The sequence below is a fragment of the Lissotriton helveticus genome, chromosome 9, assembly GCF_964261635.1.
Source record: "Lissotriton helveticus chromosome 9, aLisHel1.1, whole genome shotgun sequence".
In the NCBI taxonomy this organism is placed as follows: domain Eukaryota; kingdom Metazoa; phylum Chordata; class Amphibia; order Caudata; family Salamandridae; genus Lissotriton; species Lissotriton helveticus.
In genome coordinates this window covers 651,896,916-651,912,437 of record NC_136070.1, presented here as the reverse complement: position 1 = coordinate 651,912,437, position 15,522 = coordinate 651,896,916, and the positions used below count along the sequence as shown (strand labels likewise).

General features: G+C 43.7%; 1 protein-coding gene across 1 annotated transcript in view; it reads right to left on the bottom strand.

The window, feature by feature from the left end:
- Window positions 1-9,419: 9,419 nt before the first annotated feature.
- The window catches only part of LOC144782905 (homeobox protein SIX6-like), a 28,645-nt gene continuing 22,542 nt past the window's right edge, over window positions 9,420-15,522 (bottom strand). The window contains exon 3 of the mRNA XM_078662152.1: window positions 9,420-10,408. Coding sequence (XP_078518278.1) covers window positions 10,222-10,408 — 187 coding nt within the window. The 3' untranslated portion in view covers window positions 9,420-10,221. The remainder of the gene's footprint in view (window positions 10,409-15,522) is intronic.

Genomic DNA, 15,522 nt, shown 5'->3' with positions numbered 1-15,522 from the left:
TGTATGCGCGCAGGGCGAAGTAAGCACTGATGGTGTGGGCACTATGCCGCTGGCACCACGACGCGAAGGGGAGTATGGGGGGACAGCGCCCTAGTCCCATACATCTGGCAAGCGCAGCCTGCAGCGCGTCCCCCGGTGCCGCCCCCCCCAGCCAACAGCCAATGGGGAGGGCTCCTTGTGGACGGGGGAGGGCGCTGCCAAGGTATATACCTGGCCAGCAGCTAGGCTCGGCCTTTCTCTCCCGCGCCGTGGCTGCTCTGCGCTGTACCCATCCTGAACCCTGACCCAGCTGCAGAGCGGTCGGCACAGTTTGGAATATTTTAATGATCATGTTTTATGTTGCAGGCGGAGTCACAGGGCGATCTGGAAGCAGATGGACAGTAGGGGTACCTCTGCGGCAGAAGGATACAGTCTAAATACCTCTGCCTGGCACAGTAGGGTGCCCGAGCCAAGAACCTGGAGCCGAGGGGGTTCCAGGAAACAGCGTCGGTGCCCCGTTAGTCCTTCGGGCGGTCGGGGGGCCTGAACCGACCGGGGGTGTGCCTCATCTCCCGCCCTGACAGGGGGGGCGGGAGTTTAACAAAATAAAGTGATAATGTACTGCACCGTCTGAGCATCGACTCGCCGTGCAAGATGGCTCCTTGGGCATGCGGGTCAGCGAGAGGCTGCCGCTTTGGATCGCCTGTAAGATGACCCACCTACCAGTACCTGTGTTGTACGAAATAAACCTGCACCACTGCTTTTCCACAAATATGTCTCATGGTTTCCTTGGTATGTAAGTGTATGTGCGCAGGGCGAAGTAAGCACTGATGGTGTGGGCACTAGGAAATCAAATCCTGGCAGTGAAATTAGAATCCCCTGCCTATCCAGGATGATAGGAAACTAAACAGGAGGCTGGGTCTAAAATACTAAACAGCCCAGATGAGAGTGGGAGGGCTCAGATTTAGCATTTCTGATTCATTTCTTGTCTCTAAAGGTGGGATTAATCATTAATTCATGAAGTAATGACGAGCATGAGGGATATAGAGGCTATGTGTGTGTGCTCACGCATCTAACTTTCAGTCAATTAAAGGCATGTGTACGTTTACGTCTTGTAGTCTTTCACCAATGGGGAAAAAACACTACATTCTGATGAGTGGTGCCCCTTGGTGAACATGTGCGCCCCTTTGGTAGATTTTCTACTAGAGCTGCAGCTGAGTGCAAAGTGGGCGATGTTATATAGTAAAATTCGCTGATGGCGAGAAAATTCAATAATAAACGTTTCTATGAAGGGTACAAGATTATAACAGTATGGCACCTGAAAATGTAAATCATCCACCTTGAAGCTTACAGTGGGAAATCTTTATTTCCTGCAATCATTCACACCCTTCAGAAATTCGAGGAGTTACAAATATATACACATAAGCATTCCACAAATAGATTGAAGTGTTAATTAAACACATTAAAAGCACTTCACGCAAACCACGTTTGAAAAGATATTTTTTATCACTGGGATTGGAGAATGTATTTTTATAGTGCATTCAAGCTAAGGTACATGAGATGTCTAATGTTGTTCTTTCAAGTCCGTTCTGTAGCCCTCAATGCTAAAAACGCAGTTTGTCGCCCCAGTGGCGGCTCCTCCGCTAGGGCGGAGGAGCTTCGCCTCACTGCTTTCGGCAGTGGAAATAAAGGAGAAAAAAAATGATAATGACTGGTTTTTATTATCAATTTATTTGTTCCTGCTGCTGCTTGGCAGGCTGAGCGGGTCTGCTCTGCTCTGGGTGCAGGGGAGGAGTACTGGCACCCTCCTAAGTGCCCAATCACTGTTTGGCCGGCCAAATAGCCATATACTTTGCATGTTCTCCACGCAGGCTGCATTACAGTCTGCATGGAGAACATGCCAAGGCCCCTATTCCCTGGCTGAGCGCCGATCCAGAGCACTCAGGCCAATCACAACGCTGCATTGCAGTGTTGTGATTGGTCAGAGGATTCTGGGTGCTTACCAACCACAACCCTGCATTGCAGAGTTGTGATTAGTCAGGGGAGTCCAGGTGTGCTTCCTGAGGAGCGGAAGGATGACCATGAGAGACAACAAGGAGTGGCAATGAGGTAAGGTACGTTTTTTGTTCTTTACTTTACCCCCTTCCCCTTACTTGAACCCGACTCTCCGCCCTGCCACCCCCAATCTGTGCCAGCCGCCACTGTTGTCACCCTGTTCGGCCCAAATGCCCTTTGCATGATGCATGGCTCGGGTACTTACTGGTAATCTTCATGACCTTGAGTTCAGGTCTTCCTTGTCACAGTCCTTACTGGGTGAGATGAACATCTCCTTTCCAGAAATTGTTCTACCAAGCTAGAATCAAACAAAAATCTGCACTAAATATCGCTGACTTACTTTTCCGGTGACCACTATATACAGAGGAAGTCGGCACCACCACATCCTGTAATACACAGTCAGAGAAAAGAAAAAGAAACCCAAACACAAATTTCTGGTTGCCTCTCCCCTAAGTGACCGCAAGAAGGGCAAAACAGAACCGCAACAAGGAAGATCTGAACTAGGCTTAATGAAGATTACCGGAAAGTACCCGAGGTATTACCTCCTCGTCCGTCTTCCTCATCCTAGTCCTAACTGGGTGAGATAGTACCCAAGCGTAATTGAGGCAAACAGAAATAGACTACAATCATGGTTAGATGCTCCATAACATTGTTTATTAAATAAAAACGTATTTACTTAACAGTGGTATAGCTAGCCCTGTGGTTGCCCATTGCGTTCCCTGCATTTGCCGCCCTGCAGCCCAATTGAAGAGCGGGAGGATTGCAGCCCGAGGCAGCAGGTAAAAGCGGGGGAGGCTGCCGCACCGAAAACACATGCCGCCCTGGGCGGACCGCCCCCACACCCCTCCCCCTGTTATGCCACTGCTACTTAAGAATTATGGGGAACAAAGTCCAACACCTTTTCACCAATACCAGCTGACACACCGCTTCCCACCTGCAAATAATAGTGAGCCATGAACTTGTAAGGAGACGCCCAAGTGGCTGCCATACACATGTCCTTTATGGAATCCCCTTTTAACATGGTCTTCGACGCTGCCATACCCGTAGATAATCTTCCTTGCATAGGGCCTGGTAAAGAAGAGTTGGATTTCTCATTTGCCAACATAATCGTCTGTTTCAGCCATCTGCCAAAGGTAGCCATGGATCGCCGCAACCCCTCACCAGGCTAACCAAATGTCTCAAAAAATGACTGCACTTTTGGAACGAGGCCGTCCTGGACACATATACAGGCTCTCTGTAGGCCCAGAGTACGCAAGTCCTTTTCCTCAGGGAATGAAGGATTGGAAAAATAAACAGGAAAAAGCAAATCCTGGGACATACAAAAGTCAGATGGAACCTTAGGGACTAACAAAGGTTTCAGTCTCTAAACCACCTTGTCTGCAAAAACGAAGTCAAGATCAAAACACAGAAGGGCTCTGAGTTCCACAATCCTCCGACCTGATCAAAAATCCACAAGAAATAGAACTTTATAAGCCTGATACTTAAGGGCAAGTGACTCAAATGGTTCAAAGAGAGCCACCTGTAATGCTCTTAAAACGAGTGGAAAATTCCAATAAGGATTCGGGCTATGAACCACCGGATGTTTCAAGAGGAAACTCTGTAATAGTCTTGAAATCAGTGGCTCTAACCTCTCAGATTCTGGCTTCCTGAAGGTTTTGACCACTACCAATCTCAAGGAAACCCCATCCTGAATAAAATCTAGAATTCTCATGTGATCACAATCAGAAGGGGAGAGAGCCTTGGCAGGGCACCATTGAGAAAAACACGTCCAATGCCTAGGATAAGCTTTCAAAGTAGCAGGACATCAAGACTGCTTCATCATCTGAGCTACTTCCCCTGAACAACCCAACTCTTGGAGTTTCAGCCTCTCAAGTTTCAAACCATCAGGCGCAGTCCTAGTAGATCTGCTCTGTCGAGGCTTGGGAACAACAGAGGAGATACCTCCAGAGAAAGGACCCAATAAGGGGAAACTGACTGCTGCAACAGGAAAGGAAATCAGTTAATCCTGGACCAGAAGGGAGCAACCAATAGTACTTGGACTTGATCCATCAAAATGTTCTGTATTACCTTGGTAATCAGCGGAATGGGAGGACATGTGAAGAGTAGACCTTATAGCCATTGAACTGAGAACACATCCACTGCCTACACCTGTCTGGAGTCAGACTGCAAAACGACTGTGTCTAAGCATCCTCCCTGGTAGCAAAGATATCTAACCAAAGGGACCCAAACCTTTGAATTATCTACTGTAAGATTCTCGGGTGAAGGACCATCAAGACTGATGGTGGGACGACACCACTCATATGATTCATGAGCAAATTCTCCCTCCCCAGAATAGACACTGCTTGGAGAGAAAGAATATGCTGTTCTGCCCAAAGACAAATGATCTGGCTCAACTTGACCATAGATGAGGGCCCTGTACCAACCTGATGCTGAAGAGAACTTCTGACTACCTAGTTGTCCATGCAAACTAGAACAGCTTTGTTCCTGATTAAATGAGTGAAACTCTACGGGGCTGAGTGCACTGCCTTTAATGCCCTCTAATTCGAGGACATCTGCCTCTGAGAAGGCACCCATCTCCCCTGAATCTGATGAGAGAGAAGGGTCTCCCCCACTACTCCCCACTGGCATCTCTCATGATGACTAAGAGGGATGGAAGAAGAAAAGAGGGACCCCTGATGAAGCCACCATTGAAGAGACTGGGACACTTGATCCAGCACAGGAATCTGAACAGAGTAATACTGAGTTGCTGGAGACCAAAATGTTAAAAGATAATGAACCAAGAGATATAGATGGAGATGGGCCCATGGTAGAATTGAGACTGTTGAGGCCATGTGCCCCTGAACCACTTCCATTCCCTGGCTGCAGCTTGAGGTCCTGACAACAGAGATCGAAGATGAGATGTCAGCTTCTATTTTCTGTGACTGAGAAGAAACATCTTGCCTTCCTATGTATTGAACTGAATCCCAATGAACTGGAGTAACTAGAAGTTGGTGGTAAATTGCGATTCCTTAAGGGCATTTTGGAATTATTTTTTCCTTGATACATTGCTTTTAAGGAATCGCAACATTTGCGATTCCTTAAATGCAATCGCAAAATAAGGAATGGCAAATTTTGCGATTCCTGATTTTGCACCCAAATTGTTTCATACATACCATTTTGCGAAAATGGGTTTGCAAACGCCAAAATTCTGCGAATTTCGGCGTTTGCAAACCCATTTGGCCTTGATACATATGGACCTAAGTGCTGTAAATGTCAGTGAACAGTGAAACGTGCCCCCTTTGTAACTGTAAGTCGCTGTTTCCAATAGAATTTGCACATTGACTTCTCCTTACTTTTTATCTTACTTAAAATCTACTATAAAAACCATTTGTGCCTGAGTATAAACAGGTATGCAAGATCATGCACACAAGGGGTACATTCACAAAGGTGAATATAAACGTGTGTATTTGCTCACAAGTGTATTTACCACGACATCTGAATTTAAAGCTCCGCCTTTTTTGTTATTCACCAATTCCGAGAGTACATTTACACCGAGGTGAAGTATTGCATGTCTCTACAACCTGAGTTCAGAGGCTGCAGCCACCTACAAGAAGATTTATGAGTATAAAGTTCCAACTACTGACTATGCACACTTAAGTGGCGATCTTTGGCATAAATTTCCATTTTGGAAAGTACAGGGTAAATTATTAAAATTCAGTATTTTAAAAAAATATTACCACTATTTTAATGTAAAATATAATATGTATATTCTCTGTAAATGGTTAGTTTTAACTTAGAACTAATGAGATAAAATGTTAAAGCACATGAACTCATCAAATTAAGTGTGTATAAACTGATTAATTAATGTGAATATATTATTTTGATTTATAAATCCCAATTTTGAAACAATCATTTAAAAAAATCCCACCTGCATAACATTTTAATGGGTATTCAATGTGTAGTATATTTTGAGTAAAAAGATGTGTTTACTTAATTAGAATTATCTAAAGATGTTAAATCAAGTGTAACACCTTGGGTGCTCATGACGAGCTGAGCTCGTCATGAGGCACAGTGGCGCTGTGCTCATGATGAGCTGAGCTCGTCATGAACGCCGCGGAACGCCCACGTGGGGATAATTCCCCTGCTGTGCTGAGCATTCCATGGAAACGGGCGTGGTCATGACGAGCCGAGCTCGTCATGAGCACTGCGGCAGCGCGCGCGCCCCCCCTCTCCCCAGCACCGCGGGGGAATCAGCCCCACGGCAAAGGGGTTAAAAGGTTCATTTGTTTTTAAATCAAGTTTATTATTATCTTTTGAAATAATGAAATTATTTTTTACCATTTCAAAATATATAATTTAAATGTTCAAATGATTTAGTTCATTTAACATTGGTTCCTGTTGGATATGTTTTTTCCCCTGCCTCCATTGTTTTCTATGAGAGTGTATTGCAGTGCTAGTGGTTGCTATGTGTAGTTGTCAACTTACTTCAAGAATGGGCTGGGTTACATTTACATCTGTTCTGACACTTTTAGAGCTGTATTAACTTGAGATGTGGAGTTTATGAATAGCAGTGGACGTTCTCTTTTGTGTGTGCATTTTAATATTGGCATGCCCCTCCCTAAAGGTTTCATAAGCCTCTCTCATTTATTCTGTTCTATTCTATGGAAGTTATAAAGTGCATGGCTACCCAACTTGGGCCTTCCAGCGTTGGGCAGTTCAGGCACAGAATACTCAAACAAGTTACACAAACAGTCAGGTCTTAAGATGCTTCCTGAAACTGAGCTAATCTCCAGCCTTCAAGAGCCTGAAAGGAAGAGAGTTCCACAGCTTAGAAACCAGAAAGAGAAAGATCACCTTTGCTCCTATTGTTGAGCACTTTTGGAATTACTGCTAGATAAGATGTGAAGGATCTCAAGGTTCTTTTTGGACTGTAAGCTCCTATCAGATGATGTAGAAGGATAGGGCCCTTTATATTGTAAGCACGAAAAGCAATGCAAGCAGTAAGTAGCCCCCATTGTCCTGCCACTCTCCCTTGTTCTTGTCACATTTATTTAAAAAATCTACATATATGTGAATTGAAATCAAATGAAAACAGTATTATAAAATGCACTAAAGCCAAAGATATTAAAGACCTGAGCCAAAATTAAACAATTCCAAGCAAAACCAGAGAAGCACTTAAGGAAGTAGTTTACAAAGAAAAGAACCGCTTTATGAGATATTTCTTAAATAAGGAGAGAGACTCAGCATCTGAAACATGAGCAGGCAAAGTGTTCCAAAGCTTTGCTGCAGCGACCGAAAGGTTGCACCCTCCCCATCTAGCTTTGCGGTACCTAAGAATAATCACCTTCCTGCCAAGAGATGATCTAAGTGGTCTTTGTGGTATGTACCATTTGAAGAGAGAATTAAGATGCCTGGGACCTTAATGTTGAAATGCCAGGAACACCATGCAGAGTGCTTTAAAGGTTATCCACTTTCTGAATGGGAGCCAGTGGAGAGCGTGAATACCATCTCCGACCAGAAGACGTTTAGGAATATTCATAAAAAGAGCTGCTGCTGTTCAAATACAGTGCATTGCAATAGTCTAATCGAGATGTAATCAAAGCGATGACTACTGATTTGCGCATTTCAGGAGGAATGAAAAGAAAAATGTTCCTAACAGCCCTGATGATATAAAAAACAAGTACTGGTGGTGCGACTAACCTGTGAGTCAAAGTTGAAAGCCTTGTCAAAAAAGATACCAATATTTTAAGCAGACTTCACTGGGTTTGGTAGCAGGCCACAAACCGCCGGCCACCAGACTTTGGACCAGATGGAATCCTGAGCCCCTAACACCAGCACCTCAGTTTTGTCCGCATTTAGCTTAAACAAATTATCTTTCATCCAGATGCTAATACTGGACATACAGTGTTTGAATTTGTCAGCCACAAAAGGCATATTGTCAGAGATTGACACAATAATGTGTGTCATTCACGTAACATAGAACCATACCTGCCAACCTGAACAAAAGTCATACCCTATGAGGACGGGGCGGGGACTTTGAGGGGGCGGGCCTCGTGCCTAAAGGCACTAAGGGGCATATTTACAATAACTGGCGCATCCCTGCAAATCAGCAGGGATGCGCCAGTTATTGTGCGCCACAGCTCCGCCATCATGTATGCGCCGCATTTACAATGCGGCACACCATGGTGACAAAAAAAGGCACAGATGTGTGACGCATCTGTGCCGTAAAAGTGACGCATTGCTGGAGTTGCGTCGCAAGCCCGACGCAGCTCCAGCAATGCTCTGGGGGCCCTATCTAGTTAATGCTGCGTCAATCCTTACGCCTGCTTCAGGCAGGCGCAGGGTTTTGACGCAGCATGGGCCTAAAAGTGACTGAGTGAAATCTTGTTGATTTCACTCAGCCACTTTTAGGAGGCGTTCCTGCGCCGGAACGCCCCCCCCTGCACAGGAACGCCTACATGTGGCGCAGGGCATTACAACGTGACGCATCTCCCAGATGCGTCACGTTGTAAGTACCCCCGCACCATGGAGCAGGATTTGCACCGCCCCTGCGTCACAAAAGTGACGCAACGGAGGCGTAAATGAGGCGCAATGGGCTTGTAAATCTGCCCCTAAGGATGCACTTTTGAACCCCATCCTGCCCCCAAGCCCTCCGCCCCAAAAAAACAAGCTTGCTGGTTCAGGTGCATATGTCCTGGAGTGTTTTCACACCCCTTAATGGACGTCGGCTGTTCAAAGTCTTGGAAAACGAGCTTAAAAACACTATTTACAGGGATTTTCAGCTCTTTTTCCCTGACACCTTGTGATATCGGCTCCTCACCAGGGACCATGTCATGGGAGCTCATATCGTGTGTCACACGGTGGCACCATGGGAGTTGGCAAATATGATAGAACTTGAAAGTCGTAGGATCACACTAACTCCATAAGAGGGGAGACATACAGATTACAAAGGGTAAGACTAAGGGCCGATCCATGTGGCACACCACACAGAAGGCCAAATGCCTTAGCCTTGAATCCTCCACAGCTCTACGCGTGTAGAGACATCCATGACTGCAGCGGAGATCTCCATATAGAAAAGATAGGGGAGGCATACGTTTGTGAACTCCATTTTGTTTTATGGGAGTTGTACTACTATAGTACTACTTTACATACTACAAAATGCAGTTTGTGAATAGGTCCAACAGAGGTTGACAAAACATAAAACCCAGTATCTGTTTGGAACATTATCTTTGATCCCACTCAAGTGGTGTATTTACAGTGTAAACTCAACTATCGCCTATTCCTCCTTTTCCAGTACGTACTTCTGTGCAATAGCAACTTAACGCAAGCACTCAGGACACTCAGCCAGGAATTACAAATGCTCCTTTATGAAGAAAATGATGCGTACATATATGTGTCCGAGTTAACATGGTTGCAGTTTTATTTACATTAATACAATGGCCCACTCACAAGCAGAGCAAACAATCTATCTTTGTTTATGATAACCATCTTAACAAATTTGGCATTAATCAATCTTCAGTGATCAGCAGATGTTAAAGTCTTTTGAATTGTTCTCCTCCTTGAGATACCCCAGCACAAGATAGCAAGCTTATATCGCTAACATTTGTTAGTTATTGGTAGCAGCAACCAGCTGGGTTTATGCTGTGAGTCCAGAGTATGCTTTGAGATATCCTATTCTCCTCTCATTCTTGGCTGTCTCTCTTTGTCATCCACCACTGATGTCATCACATCCTCCAGGGGCCCACTTAAATTACCACCACATGTTGCCCCAGGCTTATTCAAAGTGCCATTATTCAAAGTCTACCCACTGGGCTTTGTGCACTTCAAGTGAGTTTCAGAGCCTTGGCGAGCTTCTAAGCAGATCCTTCCATTATGTCCACCTGTGTGAACCACCTGCAAACCCGTACCCTAAGGCTGCGTCAACACTCTGATGCCCACTACCCATGGCAGGCCTTCTTTATAACCAGTGGCATTCTCTGACAAGCCACTGACTGTCATTGTCGGTTTTCTAAAGGACCTCTGCTGATGCCATTCGCTGGCCCACCACGGTTGCTCTGGCGTCTGTCCGCAGTCTTAACAAGGCAGCCATGATCTCAGCAATCTAAAGGTTTATCCTGCATATGTTCCCTTGTTCCTTTCAAGAGGCAGCACCATCTTCCTGGTACCTGGCTGTTCTACAACACTTGTCCAGTGGCCGAGAGATGGAAGTCACTGGCCGCTGTCAGTCAAGGGAGTGTTTGGCTGAAGGGGCATTAAACTGGCTTCAGTGTCACAGATAAGGCCAACATGCATCATAGGACCATGTCTCTGCATGCTACATGTAGACAACAGTGTGTGTGAGGCTTGTGGTGCACCTGTGGAAGCATGGCCGGGGTTGCTGCTGTCCTTCGGAAGCCTGGGTTGTCAGCGGTATCAGGAAGTAAGGGAGGAAAAAGAAAACAACAAAAAGAAAGTTAACAACAAATGTTTTCTGCAACACCACACACAGGCTATAACAATTTGTGTTTGAAATATACTCATCCCCTGCTGCTCCTATCTCTTCACTTTTGTATTTGAATTGTATTGGTTTGTATTGGGTGACCTTGTGGCTTAGATTTCGCTTAACAGGTAGTCTTCTGATTGCCTGTTCTTTATGGTGAGTTTTAAAGTGCATCTTATATAAAGTGAGAGTTACCCCAGGACAGGGTCCCCCAAGTAGGACTGTGGGATCAGTTGCACAACCATGCCAGTCATCTAAATATTGTGTAAATGGCCACTTTAATGGAATAGGTCTGGTCTAACAATAAATTATCCCAAGTAATGCCTTACATTCTAAACCGTGGTAGGTAATAATGGGGTAAACCCTTACCTCATCGACCTGGGTCAGTACAATGTTATAAAAAAGGTGGTCGATTACAAAACAGTTAAACATATCATTACTTAAACATAAAGGTACACCCACAAAGTAAGTGTCATTTAAATTGCATTTAATTCAACTATTCGCAATGATTTCCTGCAGGTGTCCCTTCCTGCACATAAACAATCTATAAATGCCGTTTTGTCACTTCTATGTGTGCTGCTTAATGCAGCACACATGGAAGTTACAAAATGTCATTTTTTTTAAAGATTGTTTATGTGCAGGAAGGGACACCTACCTACACATAAACAATCCAAGGCGTTTTGCTTTTTCCAAGGCAACACACATGGAAAAAACAAAAACAAGACAAAATACAGCATTTCTCCTCGTTTCGCCAAGTTAAGGCCAGGATTTCCTTGGTCTTTAATTTTGGCGCTGCCTCCTATTTACGCTGTCCTAATAAATAGGGGTCAGCGTCAAAATCAATGGGTGTTACTGTGAAACGCCCACCGCAACTCCCACTGCCCACCCCTTTCATGCTAAACATAGCATGAAAAGGGACCTTATTAACAAGGCAGCGTCAAGCCACGTCAAGTGGCTGAACGCTGCCTTGTAAATAAGGAGAACACCTATCGCCATGGCAACATCAATAAAAGTGACGTTTCCGTGGCGATAGGGACTTGTACATATCCCCCTGGTTCTCCAGCCCCGAAGTCAGCAGCTCTGACCATTACGCCACATCCTCTCCCCATTTCATGGTTAGCAGTTGGTTCTGTTTTAGGCAGCGCCAACACGAGAAATGGGCTGGTGCAAGCTGCCTCGTGGGGAGAGCTCTGGCACTTATGTTTTTGACAAATTAACCAATGCATAAATATAACCTGGATCTTCAGTATCTGCCCCCACTTCTCAGCTGCTTGTTACCCTGCTGCACACTCAGTCAACTAAGTACGACTAACTGTGAATTCATGTAGCTACTGTTTTATCTTAAAGCTCTGGATTTTGTCTCAATTCTAATTGTACTGTACTTCTGATATCCTGTTTTCCTCATTGAAAGTCACAATTATGTGTGCCTATGTATACCTTTGCTATTCTTATAATAGATTATGCAGTTCAGCCTTGCCCACTGCCGACCTGCAACTTCTGTTACCTTAGTGCACTGTGTCAAGCTTATTAAGTCAATTCTCTGACTGTCTAGTGCTCTGAAGCCCACTTCGAGGGGAGTTTGCACTTTATTACACAGGTGACGGTAGAATCAAATGGTTCAAAAAGATTTTAAATTAAAGAGGGTTTTTTGTATTTTCTTAATAACTTTGCCACCGATTGATGAGTCTGCATGAAAGTTTATAACCAAAATATTCATCCAGTTTGCATTCAACATGGCAAGTTTAGTGCAGATCCAACAAGGGAAGAGATGGGAGTGCTCTCTGATACTGAAAAAGTATTATACTGGATTTACACTTAGGGGCATATATTCAAGCACGGCGTTAACATTATCGTCGCTTTAGCGGAAGAAAACTGCTGCTAAATCGGCGATAAGGGGCTTGATAATATGCCCTGGAGAATTCCAATAGAAGCCCATGTTCACACTAGAACATGGGCTTCTATGGGAATTCACAAGGGCGTATTATCAAGCCCATTATCGCCGCTTTAGCGGCAGTTTTCTGCCACTAAAGCGGCGATAATGTTAACGCCGTTTCTTGATAATATGCCCCCACATTTGTTATAAAAGTAGAACTTTACTCAAGGCAATGTCCCTGCCTAGTTTGGTGTAAATCTGTTTAGTGCAAGCATTTAAAGCATTTGAGTAGTCTTGACTTAAAATCAGGGCTCCCGGTGTTATGGTATTTAATTTTTCGATATTTCTGTCTGCATTTATCCATATTTTTTTCCTCATTTTTTTTGTATTTATCCATTGTTATGTTGTGTTTTCTGTAAAAATGAAGCTGCAATGAGAATTTTTCCACATTTATTAACTGATAAATGTATACATTTGAATATCCAAAAGATTTCAGCAGTATACAGTGCAACAGCGTTAATTGAAAACACTTGCAATGTAGAATAGCATAAATAACTGTAAATCTGCATTTAATTAAGCTTAATTAGGAATTCTATTGTCTTTTTTAATCTTCTCTGCCTCTCAGTCTGTACACCTACTGACCTGGCGCTCATGATTGACAGTAGAAAAAAATTATCCAAAGTAGGCCTATTTTCCGTATTTTTCTGTATTTAAAAATAAATACAGACGGCAAGCAAATATTTTTATGTCTGTATTTATCTGGAAAAATCAGTAAAAATGGAAAACTGGGAGCCCTAGTTAAAATGTTAGAATTAGAATGTGAGTCCGCAGAGAGCCATGAACTCACAGACCCAAATCTAAAAAAGTATTCTGATTGGATGAGCAAGCTTTTTCTCCTTAACTCCATTTGAGAGACAAAAGCCAGGTCCACTGACCTGAAGCTTTAGGATTGGCTAGCCGCAACAGAGAAATATCTGTTGTGGCTGTCAATACAGGAGATAAGGACTTAGGGCCTGATTTAGATCCTGGCGGACGGGTTACTCTGTCACAACGGTGAAGGATATCCCATCCTCCGAAATACGAATCCCTTAGGATATAATGGGATTTATTTTTTGGCGGGTGGGAAGTCAGTCACCGTTGTGATGGAGTAACCCCCCCACCAAGATCCAACCAGGCCCTTAGTCTCTGAGTCCTGTAAAGTAAATGGAAGGATTCAAATCAAATCAAAAGAGACTTTATTTCGGTTATATTTCAAACCATAAAAGTGTACATATATACAACAGTTAAAAAGCATTACACACATTATTGCCATATATAAAATCATTATGCAATACAAATTTCCTTTGTCCCAATATCAGTATACATACAGGATAGTTATAAAGTGCAGACAGTGCTTAATGAAGTGCAAAAAGCGTAATTTAAAAAGAAGTCCAATGAATTTGGCAGTTAGACAGAAAAAGTATATAGGGTCATTGATCCAGACAGGTTCTCATTCTAACGGTTAATTTTAAAAACAATATTATTTGCAGAACACTGTCCTGATGCAGAAGCTGTAGGTAAATAAGAGCTGGTCTGATTTGATTAAAACCAAGTTTTCTTAGTAGGGCAACAAGATAACGTCGGCGGGGATATTCATAAAACCTACATAAAAACATAAAATGCAGCATATCCTGAGGAGACTTCCCGTCGCAGCCACAGGGAGCTGCACATTTGCTAAAAGTATCCGACTTGGGTCTAATTAAAAGGTGATGAAAGATGTTAAATCTAAACCTCGACAACAGAAATTTTTCATGCGAACTGAATGATCCTGCCAGGTAGGGCTCTATGCTAGCACATGTCTTTAACATAGCATATTTCCTAACACTTGGCTTTAACAGTTCCACACTCTCTCTGTCGGCCAACTGATACTTACAAAAAGCAGTTTTAATTGCTGTTACATCCCCCTTTACAATCCCACCGGGGGGAGTAAACAGATCTGAACGCCCCAGCTTTGCAAAACAGTTTTTCAAGTATTTTAGCCAGGGGATGCACATGGAGTTATCCTGAGATACAAGATCTCTCACAATCTGATGTGTAAGAGGTATTTCCTCATTTAACCAGAGGTTAACCCAACAAATCAGTGGCCTTAGAGCAAAGTTGTCACGTAGGTACTGTGTCCCTAGTTCCTCATGAACTACAAAGTTAGGGGTACTAGGGGGGGCACATAGAAGACGTTTAAGAAAAATATTTTCAGAAACCTGTAGTTGTTCTCCTGATACGTAGCCCCATAGTTCGCTGCCATACACTGCAGTAGCAACTGACTTGGCGTTATACAGTTTAACCATTGCACTAACTGGTTTCTTCCTCAGTTTTTTTGCCAGGTTAAAAATTGATGCGTTGACCCTCAACATTTCCCCTTTTTTCTTGGTCAAATGCGGGCCCCAACTAAGTTTAGAGTCGAATAAAACGCCAAGATATGAGAATGTTTCTGTAACCGGGATAGGCACATCATCAAGTTTAAAAACAAATTTCCTTTTTGGCTGCCGGCCAACATGCATAATATACAATTTAGAATTATTGACCAGAAGATCCCTGTCGGTCATAAAAGCATTAAAAGCATTTAAAAGCAGCTGAAGCCCCTTCTCCGTCCTTGAAATTAAAACAGCATCACCTGCATATAAAAGAACAGGAATACCCCGCCTGCCCACTCTCGAACAGTCTGACTGTACCATCTGTAGAGCAGCATCCAATTCATTTATATAGAAATTAAAAAGAAAAGGGGCAAGAATACATCCTTGGCGTACTCCCTTCTTTATGTCAAACTTATCAGTGGTATCACCATTTGCAGAGTATCTAACGTTAGCGCTGGTGTTATTGTGCATGTCCACCAGGAAGTCAACAATCCCTGTGTCAACTCCCCTCTCCCTCATGTATTGCCACAGCCTTCCCCTGTTGACACAGTCAAAGGCTGATGACAGGTCCATGAAGGCGAGATGGACCGTTCCCTTCTGCGCCACCGTATATTTACTAAGAATAAGAAACAAGTTAAGACACTGGGTTGTGGTAGAACGCCCTACACAGAACCCATACTGGGAGATAGACATAATATTATTATCATTTGCCCAGCATGTAATTCTCCGCAGAAGGATTCTCCCCATGATTTTGACCATCGAGTCAA